Genomic DNA, 16,547 nt, shown 5'->3' with positions numbered 1-16,547 from the left:
CTCCCTAACAGCAGCAGCAACAAGTCTCATCACACAAGTGAGCTGCTGTCTGTGGTGATTTATTAGGCTTCTTCATTCTGGCTTTCAAAGAAGAAGGAAATTGAGATTTTTATTTTTGATAAAACTAAAATAGAGTTCCAGTTCTGCTGTGGCAGGGTGCTGCCCCTACAGCCTCTCTCTCCTGCTGATTACAGCTAAAAACTCTGGACAAAATTCAAGAAGCAGTTACTGAAGACTGAAAAGTAGGCAGATTGTGGGTGGGAATGAAAGCAGGAGAAGCAGTCCACGCAGGGTGAGTTCCCAGGTTTTCCTCTGTTGTCTCACTGTGCTGCCTCAGTGGCGGCCCAGTCAGGAAGCCAGAGCTCTGATAGGAACCCGTCTTTCTGAGAGCGGGAGAGTGTGTGTGTGTGGATCCTGGAAGAAGACGTCTGAAGAAGCAGGTCCCCTGAGGCTGTCTGTGAACCTCTCCCAGTCTCCGAGCAGACCCAGCAGTGCAGCACAGACCCTGAGAGCTGGATGAAGAGTCAGACTAACCCCCGTGGAGGGCACCCACGCAGGATGGAGAAGGCCTCAGAGGCCACACTTTGGGACCCACTGCCCACAGGTGGTAGAACAGAACGTGTGTCTGAACCTAACCAGCTGATAACCTGCTAAAAAAATCAACATTCTCCAGAAACTTTTAACCTAAACCTAACCATATCAATAATAATGTTGAATACACAAATTAAGTAACCGAGGTGGACAGATTGGATGGAAATACCAAGATCCAACTATATGCTGACTTCATGAAACCCACTTTAAATGTAAACACTTAGATTAAAGATAAAAGGATGGGGAAAGTCCCATTATAACTCCAATTAACATAAAAATGAAGGGCTCTATTAATATCAGACAGAGTGGACTTCAAACCAAGAAATGTTACCAGAGGGGCTGGCCCCGTGGCCTAGTGGTTAAGTTCGTGCACTCCGCTGCAAGTGGCCCAGTGTTTTGTTGGTTCGAATCCTGGGCGCGGACATGGCACTGCTCATCAAACCACGCTGAGGCAGCGTCCCACGTGCCACAACTAGAAGGACCCACAACGAAGAATATACAGCTATGTACCGGGGGGCTTTGGGGAGAAAAAGGGAAAAATAAAATCTTTAAAAAAAAAAAAAAGAAATGTTACCAGAGATAAAGAGGGATATCACTCACCAAGAAGATATAACCATCCCAAAGGTGTGTGCACTTAACAACAGTTTCCAATACATAATTTCAGAAGTGGAACAGAAACTGACAAAACTGACAAGAGAAATAGACAAATCCATGGTTGTAGTTGGTGACTTTAACTTTTCTCTCAGTAATCAATAGACCAAGCAGGCAGAGAATCTGCAGAGATAAAAAGAAATCTGAACAACGCTATCAGCCACCTTGATTAGTTAATTGATTAACTTATCGAACACTGTTGAACACTGGACTCAACAACAGCAAAACACACGTTCTTTTCAAGGGCATGTTGGGCGCTCACAAGACATGCTGGTGTTCTGGGCCGTAAAAGAAATGTTAATAAATTTTAAGGAACTGAAATCATCAAAGTCTGTCCTCTGATTATAATGGTATTAAACTAGAAATCAATAACAGGAAGAAATATAAGAACTCCCCTAAATAGTTGGAAATTTAAAAATACATTTCTAAATAAAGCATTGGTCATAGAAGTTGCAAGGAAATAAAAATATTTCAAACTAAATGAAAATGTAACATATCAAGATTTGTGGAGTGCAGCTAAAGTAGTGCATAGAGGAAAATTTATAACATAAAATGCTTGTATTAGAAGAGAAAGAAGGTCACCAGTCAATGATCTAAGCTTTTATCTTAAGAAACTAGGAAGAGCAGATGAAAATGCAAAGCAAGCAGAAAGAAGACAATAATAAAGATAAAAGCAGAAATCAGTGAAATTGAAAATAGAGAAACAACAGGAGAATCAGTGAGAACAGAAGCTGGCTCTCAGAGAGCATCAGTAACATGGAGAAACCTATTGCCAGACCAGTGAAGAAGAAATGGAGAAGACAAGCTACCAACATCAGAAATGAAGGAGGGGACGTGTCTACAGACTCTATAGATGTAAAAAGATGAATAAGGGAATGTTATGAACAACTTTATGCCCCTAAAATCCACAACTTAGTTGAAATCAACAAAGTCCTGGAAAGAGAAGTACCGGAGCTCCTCAGTAAGACTTAGACTGTCTGAACAGTCGTGTCTACCAGAGATAGCAGATTTGTAGTTGAAGTCCATCCCACAAGGAAAACTCCAGGTATAAGTGGCTTCACTGTGGCATTCTGCTCAACATTTAAAGAAGAAATCATGCTAATTTTACACAAACTCTTCCAGAAAAGTGCAGAGAAGGAAATACTTCCCAAATCAATTTTGAGCCAGTATTACCCACGTACCAAACCAGACAAAGACATTCCCAGAAAAGAAGATTGCTGGCCAATATCTCTCATGAACAGAAATGCAAAATCCTCAGTGTTAGATAATCCTGAAACACTCTCATGTGTTAGATATCCTCTAAGATCCTCATACACTAGAGATCCTCTGATACCCTCGTACACTAGATACCCTCCAATACCCTCATGTATTGGAGGTCCTCCGGTAGCCTCATGTGTTAGAAATCCACAGTATCCTCATATATTAGATATCCTCTGATATCTTCATATATTAGATATCCACATTATCCTCAAATATTAGAAATTTGAGTCCAGCAATATATAAAAAAATGATAATACCTAATGATTTTGTAGAGTTTATTCCAGGAATGTAGGACTGTTACATCATTTGAAAATCAATCAATGTGATTCACCATATCAACAGACTAAAGAGAAAAACCATATGCATCTCAATAGTTTCAGAAAAAGCATTTGACAGAATTCAGCTTCCACTCATGTTAAAAACTCTCAGAAAACTAGGAAAAGAAGAGCATTTCCCATATCCAGTAAAGGACATCTATAAAAAGCCCCACAGCTAACGTCATGCTTAGTTGGGGGAGACTGAATGCTTTCCCTTGAAGATGGGAAATAAGCCCGGAATGTCCATTCTCACCGCTCCTGCTCAGCATCGTATCGGAGGTCCTCCTCAGGGTAATGAGGGGAGAGAGAAAGAAGCAGCACACATGTTGGAAGAGAGAAAGGTAAAACAGTCTCTATTTTCAAACAACGTGATTATCTATCTAGAAAATCCTGTAGAATCTACTAGAAAGCTACCAGAACTTATGAGTGAGCATGGCAAGGTTACAAAACCAATACTAAATAAAACCAATTGTATTTCTATATGTTAGCAATTAGAAATTGGAAACTGAGGTTTTAAAGAATGGTAGTGTTTATAATAGCACCACAGCCCACACAATAGTTAAGTATTAACAGAATATGTGCAGGTTATGTGTGTACAGCACTGAAGAAGGACGTCAAAGAAGGCTTGAATGAATTCGAGGAATATGTGTTTTCATGGACTGGGAGACTCAATACTGTTAAGAAGGCAGATTTCCCCAAATTGTTCAACAGAATTCCAATCAAAATCCCAGCAGGCTTTTTTTTTTTTTCCTAGAAATAGATTGATTATAAAATTATATGGAAAGGCAAAGGAACTAGAAGTAGCTAGAAGAATTTGAAAAAGAAAACAAAGCCGAAGGACTCACGACTTGATTTCAAGACAGTGTGATGGTGGACACTGACGGGCAGAGCTGGGCAGACAGTCCAGAAGTCGGTGCATATGTGGAGTGAGCCGATCTCTGACCGAGGTGCAGAGGCAGCTCGCCGGAGAGAGCACCGTCTTTTCAACAGGGTGCCAGAACAGTGGACAGGATGTGCAGACATGCGTCTCAACCCACACTTCACCCTAACTCCAAATGGATCACAGACCTAGATGTGAAACCTGGAAGTATAGAATTTTCTGAAGAAAACTTTTGTTCCCTTGTGATTTGCAAAGATTTCTCAGACGTGACACAAAAAACACGATCCATGAGAGAAAAAAATTGGAAAATTAGATTTCACCAAAATTAAAAACTTGTGGTTTATGAAAAACACTGTTAAAAGGATGAAAAGTCAACCTACAGACTGGGAGAAAATATTTGCAAAACATGACTCTGATAAAGGACTTGTATCAGAGTATACAAAAATCTCTCAAAACTCAATATTAAGAAAACAAGCAATTCACGAAAAAGACAAAAGGTCTAAACAGACATTTCACTATAGATAATATGACAATGTCAGAGAAGTACATGAAAAGTCACTCGTCATCAGTAGTCATTTGGGAAATGAGAGTTAAAACCGTGGTGAGATACAACCCACCTCTTGGAATGATGGATTAGACTGATAGAATCGAGGCCACAAGACAAAGTCTGCAGGCTCTCTCCTCCTGGAGGTGGGGAACACCCCAGCCCTCTAATCCTGGAGTCAGTCCTCCTGGTGTGGCCAGCCCCATCCTGAGACTGCCGAGGTCCACCCTGCATAATAGAAACACTGCTAACACTTGGGGACTTCCAAGGGTTGAGAGGCTCCTCTGAGGAACCGGAGAACAAGACTGGCCAAATTCTTCATCCTACAACCCTGACAGTGCAGGTATAGTGTGTAGGAGTCACCCAAAACTCTCATTTGTTGCTGGTGGGACTGCAAAGTGCTGCAGCCCCTGTGAAACAGATTGGTAGTTTCTTAAAAGTTATAGATGCATATACCATATGACCCAGAAGTCCCACTCCTAGATATTTAGCAAGAGAAATGAAAACTTTGTTGACACAAAACCCTGTATGTGAATATTGTAGCAGCTTTATTTATAATTACCAAAACTGGAAAAAATCCAAATGTCCTTCAAACTGCTGGATAGATAAACTGATGCATCTGTAAAACAGACTAGTTCTCAGCAGTCAAGGGCACAATGTTCTGGTACAGGAGCAGCATGATGAATCCCAAGTGCATCATCTCAGTGAAAGGAGCCAGACCCCCATGTCATTCCACGTAGGTGACATTTTGACAAAGGCAACCCCATCAGGAAAGAAAAGAGCTGAGTTGTTGCTGGGAACCAGCAGTGGGAGGAGAAAGCGATGACGGGACTCAGAGCTGTGCACCAGTCAGCGTGAAGCTCACTGCACAAGACAGTACCTTGACTGAAAGCCAGTTCCCAGAAGACAGAAGCCGAGTGCTGCCGACTCGTCCTCGTCCGTGTGGAGTCCTGTTGGCACTCTGCTTCTCAAGCCGAGCCTCCTCCTCAGAGGCCCTGTGCTCACGGCAGGGCGAGGCTCTGCCTCAGGGTTGTTTGGTGGGGTGGTCCTAGCTCCACGGGGTAGGGTGTCTCACACATCCTTTTGGAGAGCAGGGTTCTGAGAGGTGTGACAGTCGAGACCAGCACAGGGACTTGGAGAGCGGGTTCTGAAATCTCAGGACAGGCGAGAGCAGACTAACTGGAGCTGTTGTTACAGGGCCACACTGCACCGTACAAAACAGTGTCAGCCCGTGCCGCTGCCGCATCCACTGTCCTCCGGCTTCCAGCCGCGGCTTTCCAAGGAGTTTTTGAGAAATACCCTGAAACCCTCGTGAGGGTGGTGCAGGTGCGTTGCTCTTCTAGTCAAGCTCTCCGTCTGCCATGGGCTGTCTCAGGGCAGGTCCCAGATCGTCAGTTTATGTGTGGCTTCGGAGTCTGGTAGCTATGAAGACGCATCCCAGACTGTGGGATTGATGTCGTGGCAGGACAGACTGCTGGCATGGTGGGGTTCTGGGTGGGTGTAAGGAGGACTAAGGTGGTTTTTAAGAAATTTTGTAAGACATATTTTACAATAAAAATTCACCTTCATAACCTCAAAGAGGTCCTCAAATCTCCCACTAAACCCCAAAAGAGTGCGTTTTTTATTATTAAACTTCTTGTTTTGAAGTAATTTTAGATTTACAGAAAACTTGTGAAAACAATGAAAGTGTTCCCTCATGCCCCTAATGCTAACATCTTGGGGGACCACAGTGAGTTGTCACAACACCCCAAGGTGGCTCCGGGTGTCTGGGGGAGGTGCCAAGCCTGGTACAGGTGGCCCCTCTCTCTCACAGATCATCATGGTGCGGCTGCAGAGGGTCACCTTTCTGGCTCTGCACAACTACCTGGGCCTCACCACGGAGCTCTTCAACCCCGTAAGTGCAGCCTCAGCCTCCTAATCTCTGGTCCTGGGACCCTGGGCTTTGGGAGGGGATGATGGGCCAAGTTTACTTGTCTGGGCCTCGATTCTCCTGGGGTCTTGTGCTAGGAACCAGTTAAGTGGAGGAAGGTGGCATTCCTTCTCAGGTGGTGGAATGTGTCCACCCTGGAGACTCGCCACCTGTTTGCGAGTGGCCTTGTTGTACCTCCACTGTTCCCGTTCCAGGAGAGTCTGGGCTTGGCCTGAATGCGGCTCCTCAAATCACCCCATTCCGTAAGCACGCCTGCCCCTTTCCAGCTCCTCCGTGGCGCACACTGAGCTGACCGCTGTCCAGTGGAGCTGTCACCTCCTGTCCCCTCCCGCCCCAGAGAGTTCTTGTGAGAATGAAACGAGCTGATCGCTTTGCCTGCCTTGTCCCCATAGCCTGAAACAGTGCCTGGTACTGGGGAGCCCAGTGCCTGTTTGTGGACCCTCAAACAAATCCCCTGCAGGTCCCAAGTGCCAGCAGACATTTGTTGTCAGTGTCAGATTTCACTTGGATGTTCTCCCTAGTTTTGATGATATTTTAGGTTGTGTCTTCTTCCCTTGTTGATATTTCAGAGTATATCCTGTTGTTTTCTGCATTATTCTTCATCTTCCTGAAGAGTATGAAGGTTTCTGACAATTTTGACTGTCATTTAAACTTGATAGAGACGCTGGGATAGAATGCGGCTCAGCCTCGGCCCCTGACACAGACCAGGGCTCCTTTCACATCACTGCTTTCCTGGGCAGTGCCTCCTCTCTTTCTGGGAAATGGGGCTTTTTCTCAAGGGTTTCACACCAGCCCAGGTGTGCTCCTGGAGCAGCCTGCTTCTTTCGCATGTCCCAGGAGAGCCAGGCCATCCCCCTCGTGTCTGTAGCCAGTCTGGCTGTTGGAAAGACCAAGAGGCAGGTGAGCTGCAGCCCTGAGGAGCGACTCGAGAAGTCCCTGCGGCCTCAGGAGTCCTGCGACCCAGGTACTGCCCCGGGACTGACCTCCAGCCTTCTTCCCTCCCTCCCACCCCTCCAGTCACCACCTTTCACCTTCTGTCACTGTGGGAAGACCTGGCCCCCGGGAAAAGACACTCAGGGAGCAAGTTCCAAGCTTCGCTTTCTGACCACACTGCTCTGAGCTCTCCAGAGGGGCTTAGATTTGGGGAAATAAACTGTCCTTGAGGCTTCTTGGCCAGGAGTCACCTCCAGAGTGATGGCGTAACACGCAGCCACACTAATAGATGTGGGAGATGTCACCTGTTTATAAACAAGTGACTAACAAAGTCTGTGAAGTTCAGCGTCCTTACTGGAAGGTTATTTTGGATTCATTCACCTGAGGGACAGGTGGAGCCCTGAAGCTTGCCAAGCTCATCCCAGGTGTGCTCAGACGGCCACCTTGACTAAGAATGCCACTCACAAAGGGACATTGCTTCCACCTGGGGCTTTAGTTTACCCTCAAGGTGCTCGGCTGGCAGCAAGCAGCCAGTCAGTTCTGGAAGACCTTGGAGTAGGGGCGGAGCAGGGCCTGGGTCTGAGGCTGGCACTCACTCATCACTCACCTAGGCAGATGGGCACAGGTGATTGGCCAGGCAGGGCAGGTGATGAGGATGTAGCCCGAGGTGGCAGATGTGCAGGGCCACAGAGGGCTGTCTCTGGGCCTCGAGACAGGTGGTTGTGTGCTGCTGTGGGAACAGAGGCCTTGCTTCCTGTCAGTCTTGTCTCGTCCCAGCAGATCATGGGGGCAGCCGTGCAGCAGCCTCTGGGCCTCTGCTGAAGAGGAGCCATTCCGTCCCACTGCCTTCTGTCCACAAAGAGATCTCGGATGAGCTCGGCAAGGCCCAGGCAGGTGACAAGGCCCCTTCGGCTCCACCAGGTAAAGGACCTGAGCTTGGAGCGTTCATAAGGTGGGCAAGCCTTCAGGCCCAGAGGACCCTGCGCCCACACTCTGGCTCTTGATTTGAGGCAGTGGTGGGCTTCTTACTGCCCTGAACATCCTGTGGGCTCCTCTCCACATTGCCCCTGGCTCACCACTGCCCCTGGCGCCGGTGCACATGAAGCTTCTCCTGGCCAGGCCCTGTGTGCCCTTCCTGCCCCTGCGGGCATGTCTACCCCCGCACCGTCCTTTCTCCTTGTGCTGGGCTCTGCCCACCAGCATGCTAACATGCTGTGTCCTCCCCGAAAGGTTTTTCCTGGGCCCTCTGTACCCCTGAGCCGTCACCCAGGTTTGCTTTCATTGCAGCAGAATTCTCCCCAGGGGGCCCTGCACCGCTCCCCCCCCCCCCCCCCCACACACACACAGACTTTGTCTCTGCTTTGTTTTCTTTCCGGAATCTCAGTTGCAGAGTTTTCTTATCCCTTTGGTCATCGATTGTTTCTCTTCGCCTCTCCCCGAGGGCCTTCCCCTGTGAGGACCTTTGTTGTGACCTTTGCTTGCTTGTGAGTTTCACAGCCTGGATGGTTTGCGTGGGTGCATCCTGGCAGTGGCCCACGGGGCGGCTGGGAGTGATGTGCCCATGAAGCCTACAGCTAGTGGGCTGTCAACACTCCCCCACAAACCAGCTCACTCCTTACCACCTTTCTAATTTTGCTCTTATGTTTGTTAGAAAGTGTGTTTTGTTTTCACTTGCATTTTGTGGCTTGCTGGCAAGTTTCATCACCTCCTTGACAGCTCTTTGGTTCCCTCTTTAGGAGTTGTCTGTTTGTATTCTTTGCCCATTTTCTGCAGTTTCTTGAGGTTTTCTTGTTGGTTTGTATTAATTCTTTTTGTGCTCCAGGTGGAGAACCCTCGTCAGTGTTAGTTGCTCAGATGTCTTCTCCTGATCTCTGTCATCTGGAAGCACGGCCGGGGCGCCTGCACGCTGCAGGAGCCCTCATGTTCCTTTATTGAAACCTTGCACGTTGTGTTTCGAGTCTTCCTCTTTTCTTGTTCCCAGGTCATAAGTATATTCTAGAGTCTTTCTGTTAGCTTTTCAGTTTTGCCTTCCACATTGAGGTCTTTCATTCCTTGTCATTCTCTCTTGCATATGTTCAAGGTAAGAAAGTCAGCTTTTTCTTACTCTATAGAGTGTTAATTTGCCCAACACCATCAACAAAACACTCTTTCATTTACCTTGCTGTTTTGGTATCGTTTTCATTAGGTATCAAGTTTCTGAATCTACATGATGTTTTGTTTAATGACAGCTTTTTTGAGATATAATTCACATACCATAAAGTTCACCCTTTTAAAGTGTATAATTTAGTGGCTTTTGGTATGGTCACAAAATTGTGCATCAATTGCCACTATCTAATTCCCAGAACTTCCCCCCCACAAAGATTAACCCCTGAGCTAACATCTGTTGCCAATCTTCTTGCTTTTCTTCCTTTTTTTTTTCTTCATCTCCCCAAAGTCCCCCAGTACATAGTTGTATATTCTAGTTGTGAGTGCCTCTGGCTGTGCTATGTGGGACGCCGCCTCAGCATGGCCTGATGAGCAGTGCTAGGTCCACGCCTAGGATCGGAACTGGCAAAGGCCTGGGCCACCAAAGTGGAGCACGCGAACTTAATCACTCAGCCACAGGGCTGGCCCCTAATTCCAGGACATTTTCATCACCCAGTAAAGAAACCCTGTACCCCTTAGCCATCACTCCCCATGCCCTAGCCCCCAGCCCTGGCAACCACCAGTCTGCTTTCAATTTCTATGGATTTGTCTGTTCTGGATATTTCATAACTTGGATCTACTTTTTAGGTATTTTTGGTGTTCTGCTGGTTTATTTGCCTGTTTCTTTACTAACACCAAGTTATTTTTTGTTTTCACTAACTGTTTATGGATGTAAATATGTGTTAGAATATGTAAATCCTAAGAGGACAGTTTGATGAATTTTCACAAACTGAACTCATCTGTGAGACCAGCACCCAGATAAAGAAACTAGTGTCCCAAGCCCCGTTTGTGCTTCTCCACTTACCACCAGCAGTGATATTTAGACGGCAGCAGCCTGTCCCACCAGTGACACCTACTCTCCTGATCTCTGATGGTTCAGACTGCTTTTGAGTCTGGCTTCTTGTGCTGAGCCTTGTGTTTGTGACATCCATCCGTGTTGCTGTGTAGCCATATGCACCCGTCCTCACTGTCGTGCAATGTTTTATTGTGTGAATATACTGCATTTAGATGTCTGTTGAATATACATGTACATTTTCTCATCGGAACTGCTGATCATAGAATGCACATATGTTTAGCTTGGGAGATCCTGCCAATGGTTTTCCAAGCATTTGTCCTGATGTGTACTCCCACCAGCCTCATAAGACTGTCTGGTTGCTCCAGTCTGCACTGTTCAGCACAGAATCACCCGCCACATGTGGCTGTTTACATTTAAATTCTAACAATTTGATCCCCAGACCTACTCAGGGGCTCATTGGCCTTGTGTGTCAGACAGTGTAGCTTACAGGCCACACAGCCTACAGGCCACACAGCCTACAGGCCACGCCATCTTGCAGGAAGTCGTCCTCCCCAGCCTGTGCTGTTTTCCATCTTTTCCATTTTGGCCCTTCTGTGCCCTGCAGGGGGTTCTTGTGGCTGTAACTCCAGCTTCCTGATGACTCCCGAGCCTGAGCACCTTCCATCTCCAAGGGGATGGTGTTGAGTTTTCTTTTGCCTGTTTTCCTTTTAGGTTATCTTTCATTTTCTTGTTGATCAATAGGAGTTGTTTAGGTACTCTCTGTATGAGTCCTTTGTTGGATGTATGTATTAAAAATATTTTCTGCTCACTCTTCACTCTCTTAATGATATCTTTTGATGAATAGAAGTTTTTAAATTTAATTATAGTCCAATTTATCAATTTTTTTCTTTTGTGGTTAATATATTTTGTGTCCCATTTGGGAAATCTGCCTGTAAGATTGAACGTTTGCCTTTTGTATTCACCCATCTAGGACTGACTCTTTTGTCTGAAGTGAGTCGGGGTCAAGATACATGTTTTCCCATATGGCTGTCCAGTTGACCTGCCACGTTTAAAAATATATGTTTAGTGAATTTTTTCAAATAAAAGAAGCTTAAATGATAGATAACTGAAAATAATAGCAATCCACATATAATGACATTTGAGTGTGAATTATCCAGTTCCGTGAACATATCCAGTTAACATTCCTACAGATACAGAGCTGCCTTTCCTCTGGTCTATATAGATATGACACTCATATATATAGGACATATTTCTGGAAAACATCAGAGATACTCAACATTTTAAGTTTTATAAACTGTGTGATTATAACAAAAGCATTCTATAGAAATGTATAGCCTTTAATGTATGCATGTTCTTATCACAAGGAGTATGGTTGGGTTTTGTTTTTAAAATAGATATTGGTATCATTATACCTTGGCTTATTAGTAATAAATAATAACAAAACAGTAATATGATAATATGAAATGCACAACATAATATATGTTATATAACAATGTAATACTGTAATAAATGCTATGAATATATGGTATCTTAGAATGGACAAAAACAGCTATTAACTGCTATGTTATTTTAAACTTTTCAAAATCTTATTAATATGATAAGAAAATAGCTGCACATATTTAAGTATTTTCCTATGAAACATAACCTTTAAAAAAATTAGTGGAGGTTGGTCTTTGTGGTTCCTTGTAATGAATCTCACATTTTCTTTTTTCACGTGAGTACAGACTGTGCTCTTCTGCCAGTGAAGGTGGTAAGGCAAAGTCACTCTTGAGCCACAGGCAGACCCCACTGTTGCCAGGCAAAGGGCTTTAGTGCGCGTTCTGCACGGGCCGTGGTCTGGTCGGGCAAGTGCCCAGGGTGTCGTCAGCCCCCTCCCACGCTCTTCTCTGCTTTCGTCTAAAACTGGACATTTGCCATAAAACTGAGAATTTGCAATTTCTGTGTGGTTCTGACGCCAGCTTTCTGTGATTGCCTGAAGTTGGTTTAAATCTATGATTGCAGATTCTTCAGCTTTACTTTTTAGCTCCGTGCTTCCCTGAAGAGTGGTATACAGCCATTGCCCGACGGGCCTGTGCACACAGACACGCTGCGCAGCAGCTGCCTTCCCACGCCCCTTCCCAGAGGAGGCACTGTCCTGACCTTTTCACACTTAGGGTTTAAATGCTGACAGTACTTTACTGAGGCACGAGTAACAGAGTGCAGTGTGCCAGCCTCAGTGCGCAGCTCCCTGAGTCCTGACTGCCCTGCACACCGTGGGACAGCGGGAGGCCGAGGTCAGCAGTCAGTCCTCCCTACGCCTTACCTGCGTTTCTGGTTTGGACTATTCTGGAACTTCTGTGATGGAGCGTGCAGGATGTGCTCTCTGTCGGGAGCCCTCCACTCAGCGTCATGCCCTGGAGACTGAGCCGTACCACGGGCACCCGCCGTTTGCAGTGTTGGAGGCTCGTTGATCTCTCTTGTCGGGGCCGAGTGCTGTGTGCAGGATCTCTTGGCGTTTCAGAACGACCTGAGGAGTAGGCATTAGGACTTCAGCATTTTGGATGAGGGAACCGTGGCTTAGAGAAGTCGCTTGCACATACATGGTGCTCGTACATGGTGGGCCTGGGATGCAGACCTCGGTGTTTGATCCAAAGCTCATGTCCTTGCCAGAGTTCACAGCACCTGCTCTAGAGGTTTGCTCGTGCAGGGACTGAATAAAGTTGGTTGTGGCTTGTGAACAAGCAGGACAGCACAGAGGCTTGGCGCTCCCGTGATCTGAGCCTCATCTACCAGGGTCTGTGCTGCTTTGGGTTCCAGGGGGTGCTCAGCCAGCCTTCGGGGAGTGTGTACAGACCAGCGCGTCCGGTCGACCAGTGCGATGTCCTGAGTCTCCCCTCTGTTTGTAGGGAGCGTCGCAGGTGCCCCCTCAGACCTGAGGATGGCCTGTGACCGCGCCAGGGTTGTCCTACAGGCAGAGGAGCGCCCTGCGAGTGCCGTGGCCAGCAAGGTAGCCGCTCCTCTTCTTACCTCTGCTCTTCCGCTCTACCCTCCCCTGGTGCTGGTGTTCCTTTTGGGGTCCGAGGCTGGCGGGGCCCCCTACCCTTCCCCTCCCATGTCCCCTCTGATTATGCTTCTGTGTTCTCTCAAGTCCAAGAAAAGCGTGGTGGTTGCGGAGACACCATCTGCAGTCTTCCACTACGAGGACAGCACTTCGGATGAGACTGCTGCCAGCAGGAAGACAGATGCCATCTTCAGAGCTGCCAAGAAGGACCTGCTCACTCTGATGAAGCTGGATGTAAGTAGCCCTCCTCCTGCCTTCTCCCTGGCCAGGCTGAGTGGCGAGAGGTGCACAGTCTGTTGAGAGGTGGGTGGGCACCTGGCTCTCCTGCAGACGCTTCCTCCTTAGGAACCACTCCTCTCAGGCTGCGTGTCCCAGCTGGGGGCAGCCGCAGCCCTGCCTGAGCAAGACCCCCTCTGGGGAGGGCTCAGGAGAGCGTGGCTTCACAGACCCTCTCCCCTGGAGCTCTCCTGGCGTGTCTGTGCCCAGCAGCCCTGCTGGCCCTGCGCTTCTCCAGGTGCCTGCAGGTGGCGGGGCAGTGGGTGTGGGTCACATGTGTTCCCAGGCTTTGGACGCCACCCAGAATGCTGATCCAGGGCTGAAAGTGGTGGCACTCCCAACTGTGTCTTCATCACTTGCACATTTTTTATTTATCCTCTTTTCCCCTCACAGTTTAAAACGTTACGGATGCCTTACATACAGGAGAGAAGGAACACCTGTGAAACCCCAGTGTCGATGACTAGACAGTTAGCAGCTACCGACACCTGGTGCCCTCTGCGGCATGGCTCCTTCCTCTAGACAGACCGTGGCCCTGGGCCTGTGTGTGGGCTTTGTCTGAGTGGCTGCTCCTGTGTGTCCTTTGCTCTGCGTCATGTCTGTGGGTCGCCCACATCACTGCCTCTGGTGGGGGCTCTGTTGTTCTTGGGCCAGTATGTGAAAACACCGAGTGTGCCCATCTTTCGTCCCTGCTGGAGGGCACATGTGCCTGGTCACGCGTGTGTCTCCATCCCTGGGGTGTGCATCGTCCCCTGTCCAAACTGGCAGACAAGGGCTCCTGTGGCCCTGCATCTGTGCTGGTGGATTCGGACGTTTCCCTGTTGGGTCATGTGGGGCGTGGGGCAAGCAAGGCTTTGTTTTCCTGAGGTTCCCGGGTTCCTGTGTGGGTGTATTTGGTTCGTCTGCCTCGTGGGAGGCAGTGCTTCAAACCGTCTGCCCGTTTCTCTCTCTTTTCCTTTTTTACTTTTAGGGTTTCTTTAAGTTTCCTGAGTAAATCTTTGGTTGGTTAGGTCTTGCACATAGTTCTTTGCTCCAGGATTTGCCGTTTTTGCCTCTGAGTGCTGTCTTCAGTGGCTGGAAGTTCCTAATCGTGATGCTGTAAACTTATCAATCTTTTCCTTATGGTTAGTGCTCTTTGTGCTTTGTTTAAGAAACATTTCCTTATTTTGGCTTCATAAAGATTTTTTCTATATTGTTGTCTAAAAGTTTTATTGCTTCACCTTTCTTAAATTTTTTTTTTTTAAAGATTTAATTTTTATCCTTTTTCTCCCCAAAGCCCCCCGGTACATAGTTGTATATTCTTCATTGTGGGTCCTTCTAGTTGTGGCATGTGGGACGCTGCCTCAGCGTGGCTTGATGAGCAGTGCCATGTCCGTGCCCAGGATTCGAACCAACGAAACACTGGGCTGCCTGCAGCGCCGCACGCGAACTTAACCACTCAGCCACGGGGCCAGCCCCCACCTTTCTTAAATTTTAATGCAGATGGATTTAATTTTTCTGCACAATTCAAGGAAGGACTCGGATTCTATATATTTTTGCTCGTGGATTCCTGGTTGGCCCAGCATCATGCTTGGAAAGTCTGACCTTTCCCACTGTCTGCTATGCCTCTGTCATAAACCAGGTCTGTCTGGGTCCTCCATTCTGTTTCTCCACTGTTTTTTGGTGTCCGCACATGGTGGTGCAGCTTTGCACCGGGCCACCCTCCCAGGCACCCGGGAAAAGGAAACAAGGCTTTCTCCCCACACCCTCCCAAGGCACGCTCCGAGCTCTGAGGCAGTGACTTTCCCTCTGTCCAGAGTCTTCACTGAAATCCAAGGGAGACCGAGGCTGCAGGGGCTCCCCTCCTCCAGTTGCCTCTCTTCTCAGAGGCTGCAGGGGCCCACTCCTCCAGTTGCCTCTCTTCTCAGAGGCTGCAGGGGCTCACTCCTCCAGTTTCCTTTCTTCTCCCAGGAAACTCCACCACGGGAGGTTTAGGTTGCAGGCTGGCAACATCTCGCCGGCTCCGGCCCCAGTCTTGCTGCTGGACATCGGGTGCTGGTCTTTGCTCCTTTGAAAGTGACTCTTTCCTTTTGCTGCTCCTAAGATATTTCTTTTGTCTTTGGTTTTCTGCAATTTCACTATGATAGAACTGGGTGTGGATTTCTTTTTATTTATCTTGCATGAAACTCACTGGGCTTCTTCAATCTGTGTCTCTGAATTCCTTTTGAGAAATTTATCAGCATTACTCTTTAAATATTGTCTGTGCCCATTTTCTCTCTTCTCCTTCAGAAACTCAAATGAATGTATGTTCTCATTTATTCTTCGTTAGTCTTACCCTTTCTTCTGGATTTTCCATTAAAAAAGTCTGTCTATCCTTGAATATAGATATTTTTATTTAAGTTCACTAATTCTGTTTTTACAGTGCTAATCTGCTGGTAAACCCGTGTGTGGAGTGCTTAAGTTTCGTTATCCTATTTTGTGGTTCAAGAATGTCTACTTTTAAATCCGCTGTCACGGTTGAATAGTTTGTAGTTATGGCCAAATGTTCCAAATTTGGCTCTCATCTTCTTCAACAGTGAGCACTCCTGCGTTTCTGTAGGTGTCAGGCCTCTCCCTCAGAGTCCCTGGTTTGTTCCTGTGATCCTTGCCCAGAGTGCCTATCTCTCGTTGTGCCTTGTTGTCCTGGGTGACTGTGTGTACGGCGCTCACTTGTGGGAATCACCTGAGCCCGAGACGATGGCACCTTCTTGCAGGAGGGGCCCTGGTCCTTATATTCAAGCTCGAGGCCACCCAGACATCCCAAAGCTGGGCTTCGGAATTCCTCAGTTATGTTTAAAAAATTTCTATTTATTATATTTAATCCAGCAATAAAACTGTCAGATTATTTTAGTGACATTTTCTCAGTTTCATTTTAAAAACTTTAAACAAACTTATTTTTATTATTTTATTTTTATATTCAGTCATTGGTTCATCTAGAATTTATTTGTTTTCCGTCTTCTTATTCACCATGGAAAGCTTCAAATGCGTCAAAAGGCAGTGGTGATAGCCTTAGGAACCCCAGGTGCCTACCCCCCAGCCAGGGATCACTGCTCACAGCAAGTCTTTCTCCAGCTCCACTGCCAGCCCTCCCCAGTTATGTTCCGTCTGAAAATTTCAAACAGTGTCCTGG

The 16,547-nt window shown here is 47.0% G+C and overlaps 1 protein-coding gene across 49 annotated transcripts in view; it reads left to right on the top strand.

The window, feature by feature from the left end:
• The window catches only part of PNPLA7 (patatin like phospholipase domain containing 7), an 88,953-nt gene that overhangs the window by 13,543 nt on the left and 58,863 nt on the right, over window positions 1–16,547 (top strand). For 25 of the 49 annotated variants that reach the window (XM_070594773.1, XM_070594780.1, XM_070594766.1 and 22 more), the window contains 6 exons: window positions 5,441–5,569; window positions 6,057–6,137; window positions 7,011–7,137; window positions 7,887–8,027; window positions 12,972–13,072; window positions 13,214–13,360. In XM_070594773.1, the coding sequence (XP_070450874.1) occupies window positions 5,441–5,569; window positions 6,057–6,137; window positions 7,011–7,137; window positions 7,887–8,027; window positions 12,972–13,072; window positions 13,214–13,360 (726 nt within the window). Of the gene's footprint in view, window positions 1–5,440; window positions 5,570–6,056; window positions 6,138–6,367; window positions 6,416–7,010; window positions 7,138–7,883; window positions 8,028–12,971; window positions 13,073–13,213; window positions 13,361–16,547 lie in introns of those variants that run through there. The other 24 variants (XM_070594778.1, XM_070594770.1, XM_070594761.1 and 21 more) reach the window with 3 other exon arrangements.

This window comes from Equus przewalskii, chromosome 26, assembly GCF_037783145.1.
Source record: "Equus przewalskii isolate Varuska chromosome 26, EquPr2, whole genome shotgun sequence".
Taxonomy (NCBI): Eukaryota; Metazoa; Chordata; class Mammalia; order Perissodactyla; family Equidae; genus Equus; species Equus przewalskii.
The sequence above is the reverse complement of the archived record's forward strand: the minus strand, read 5'-3'. Positions and strand labels throughout refer to the sequence as shown.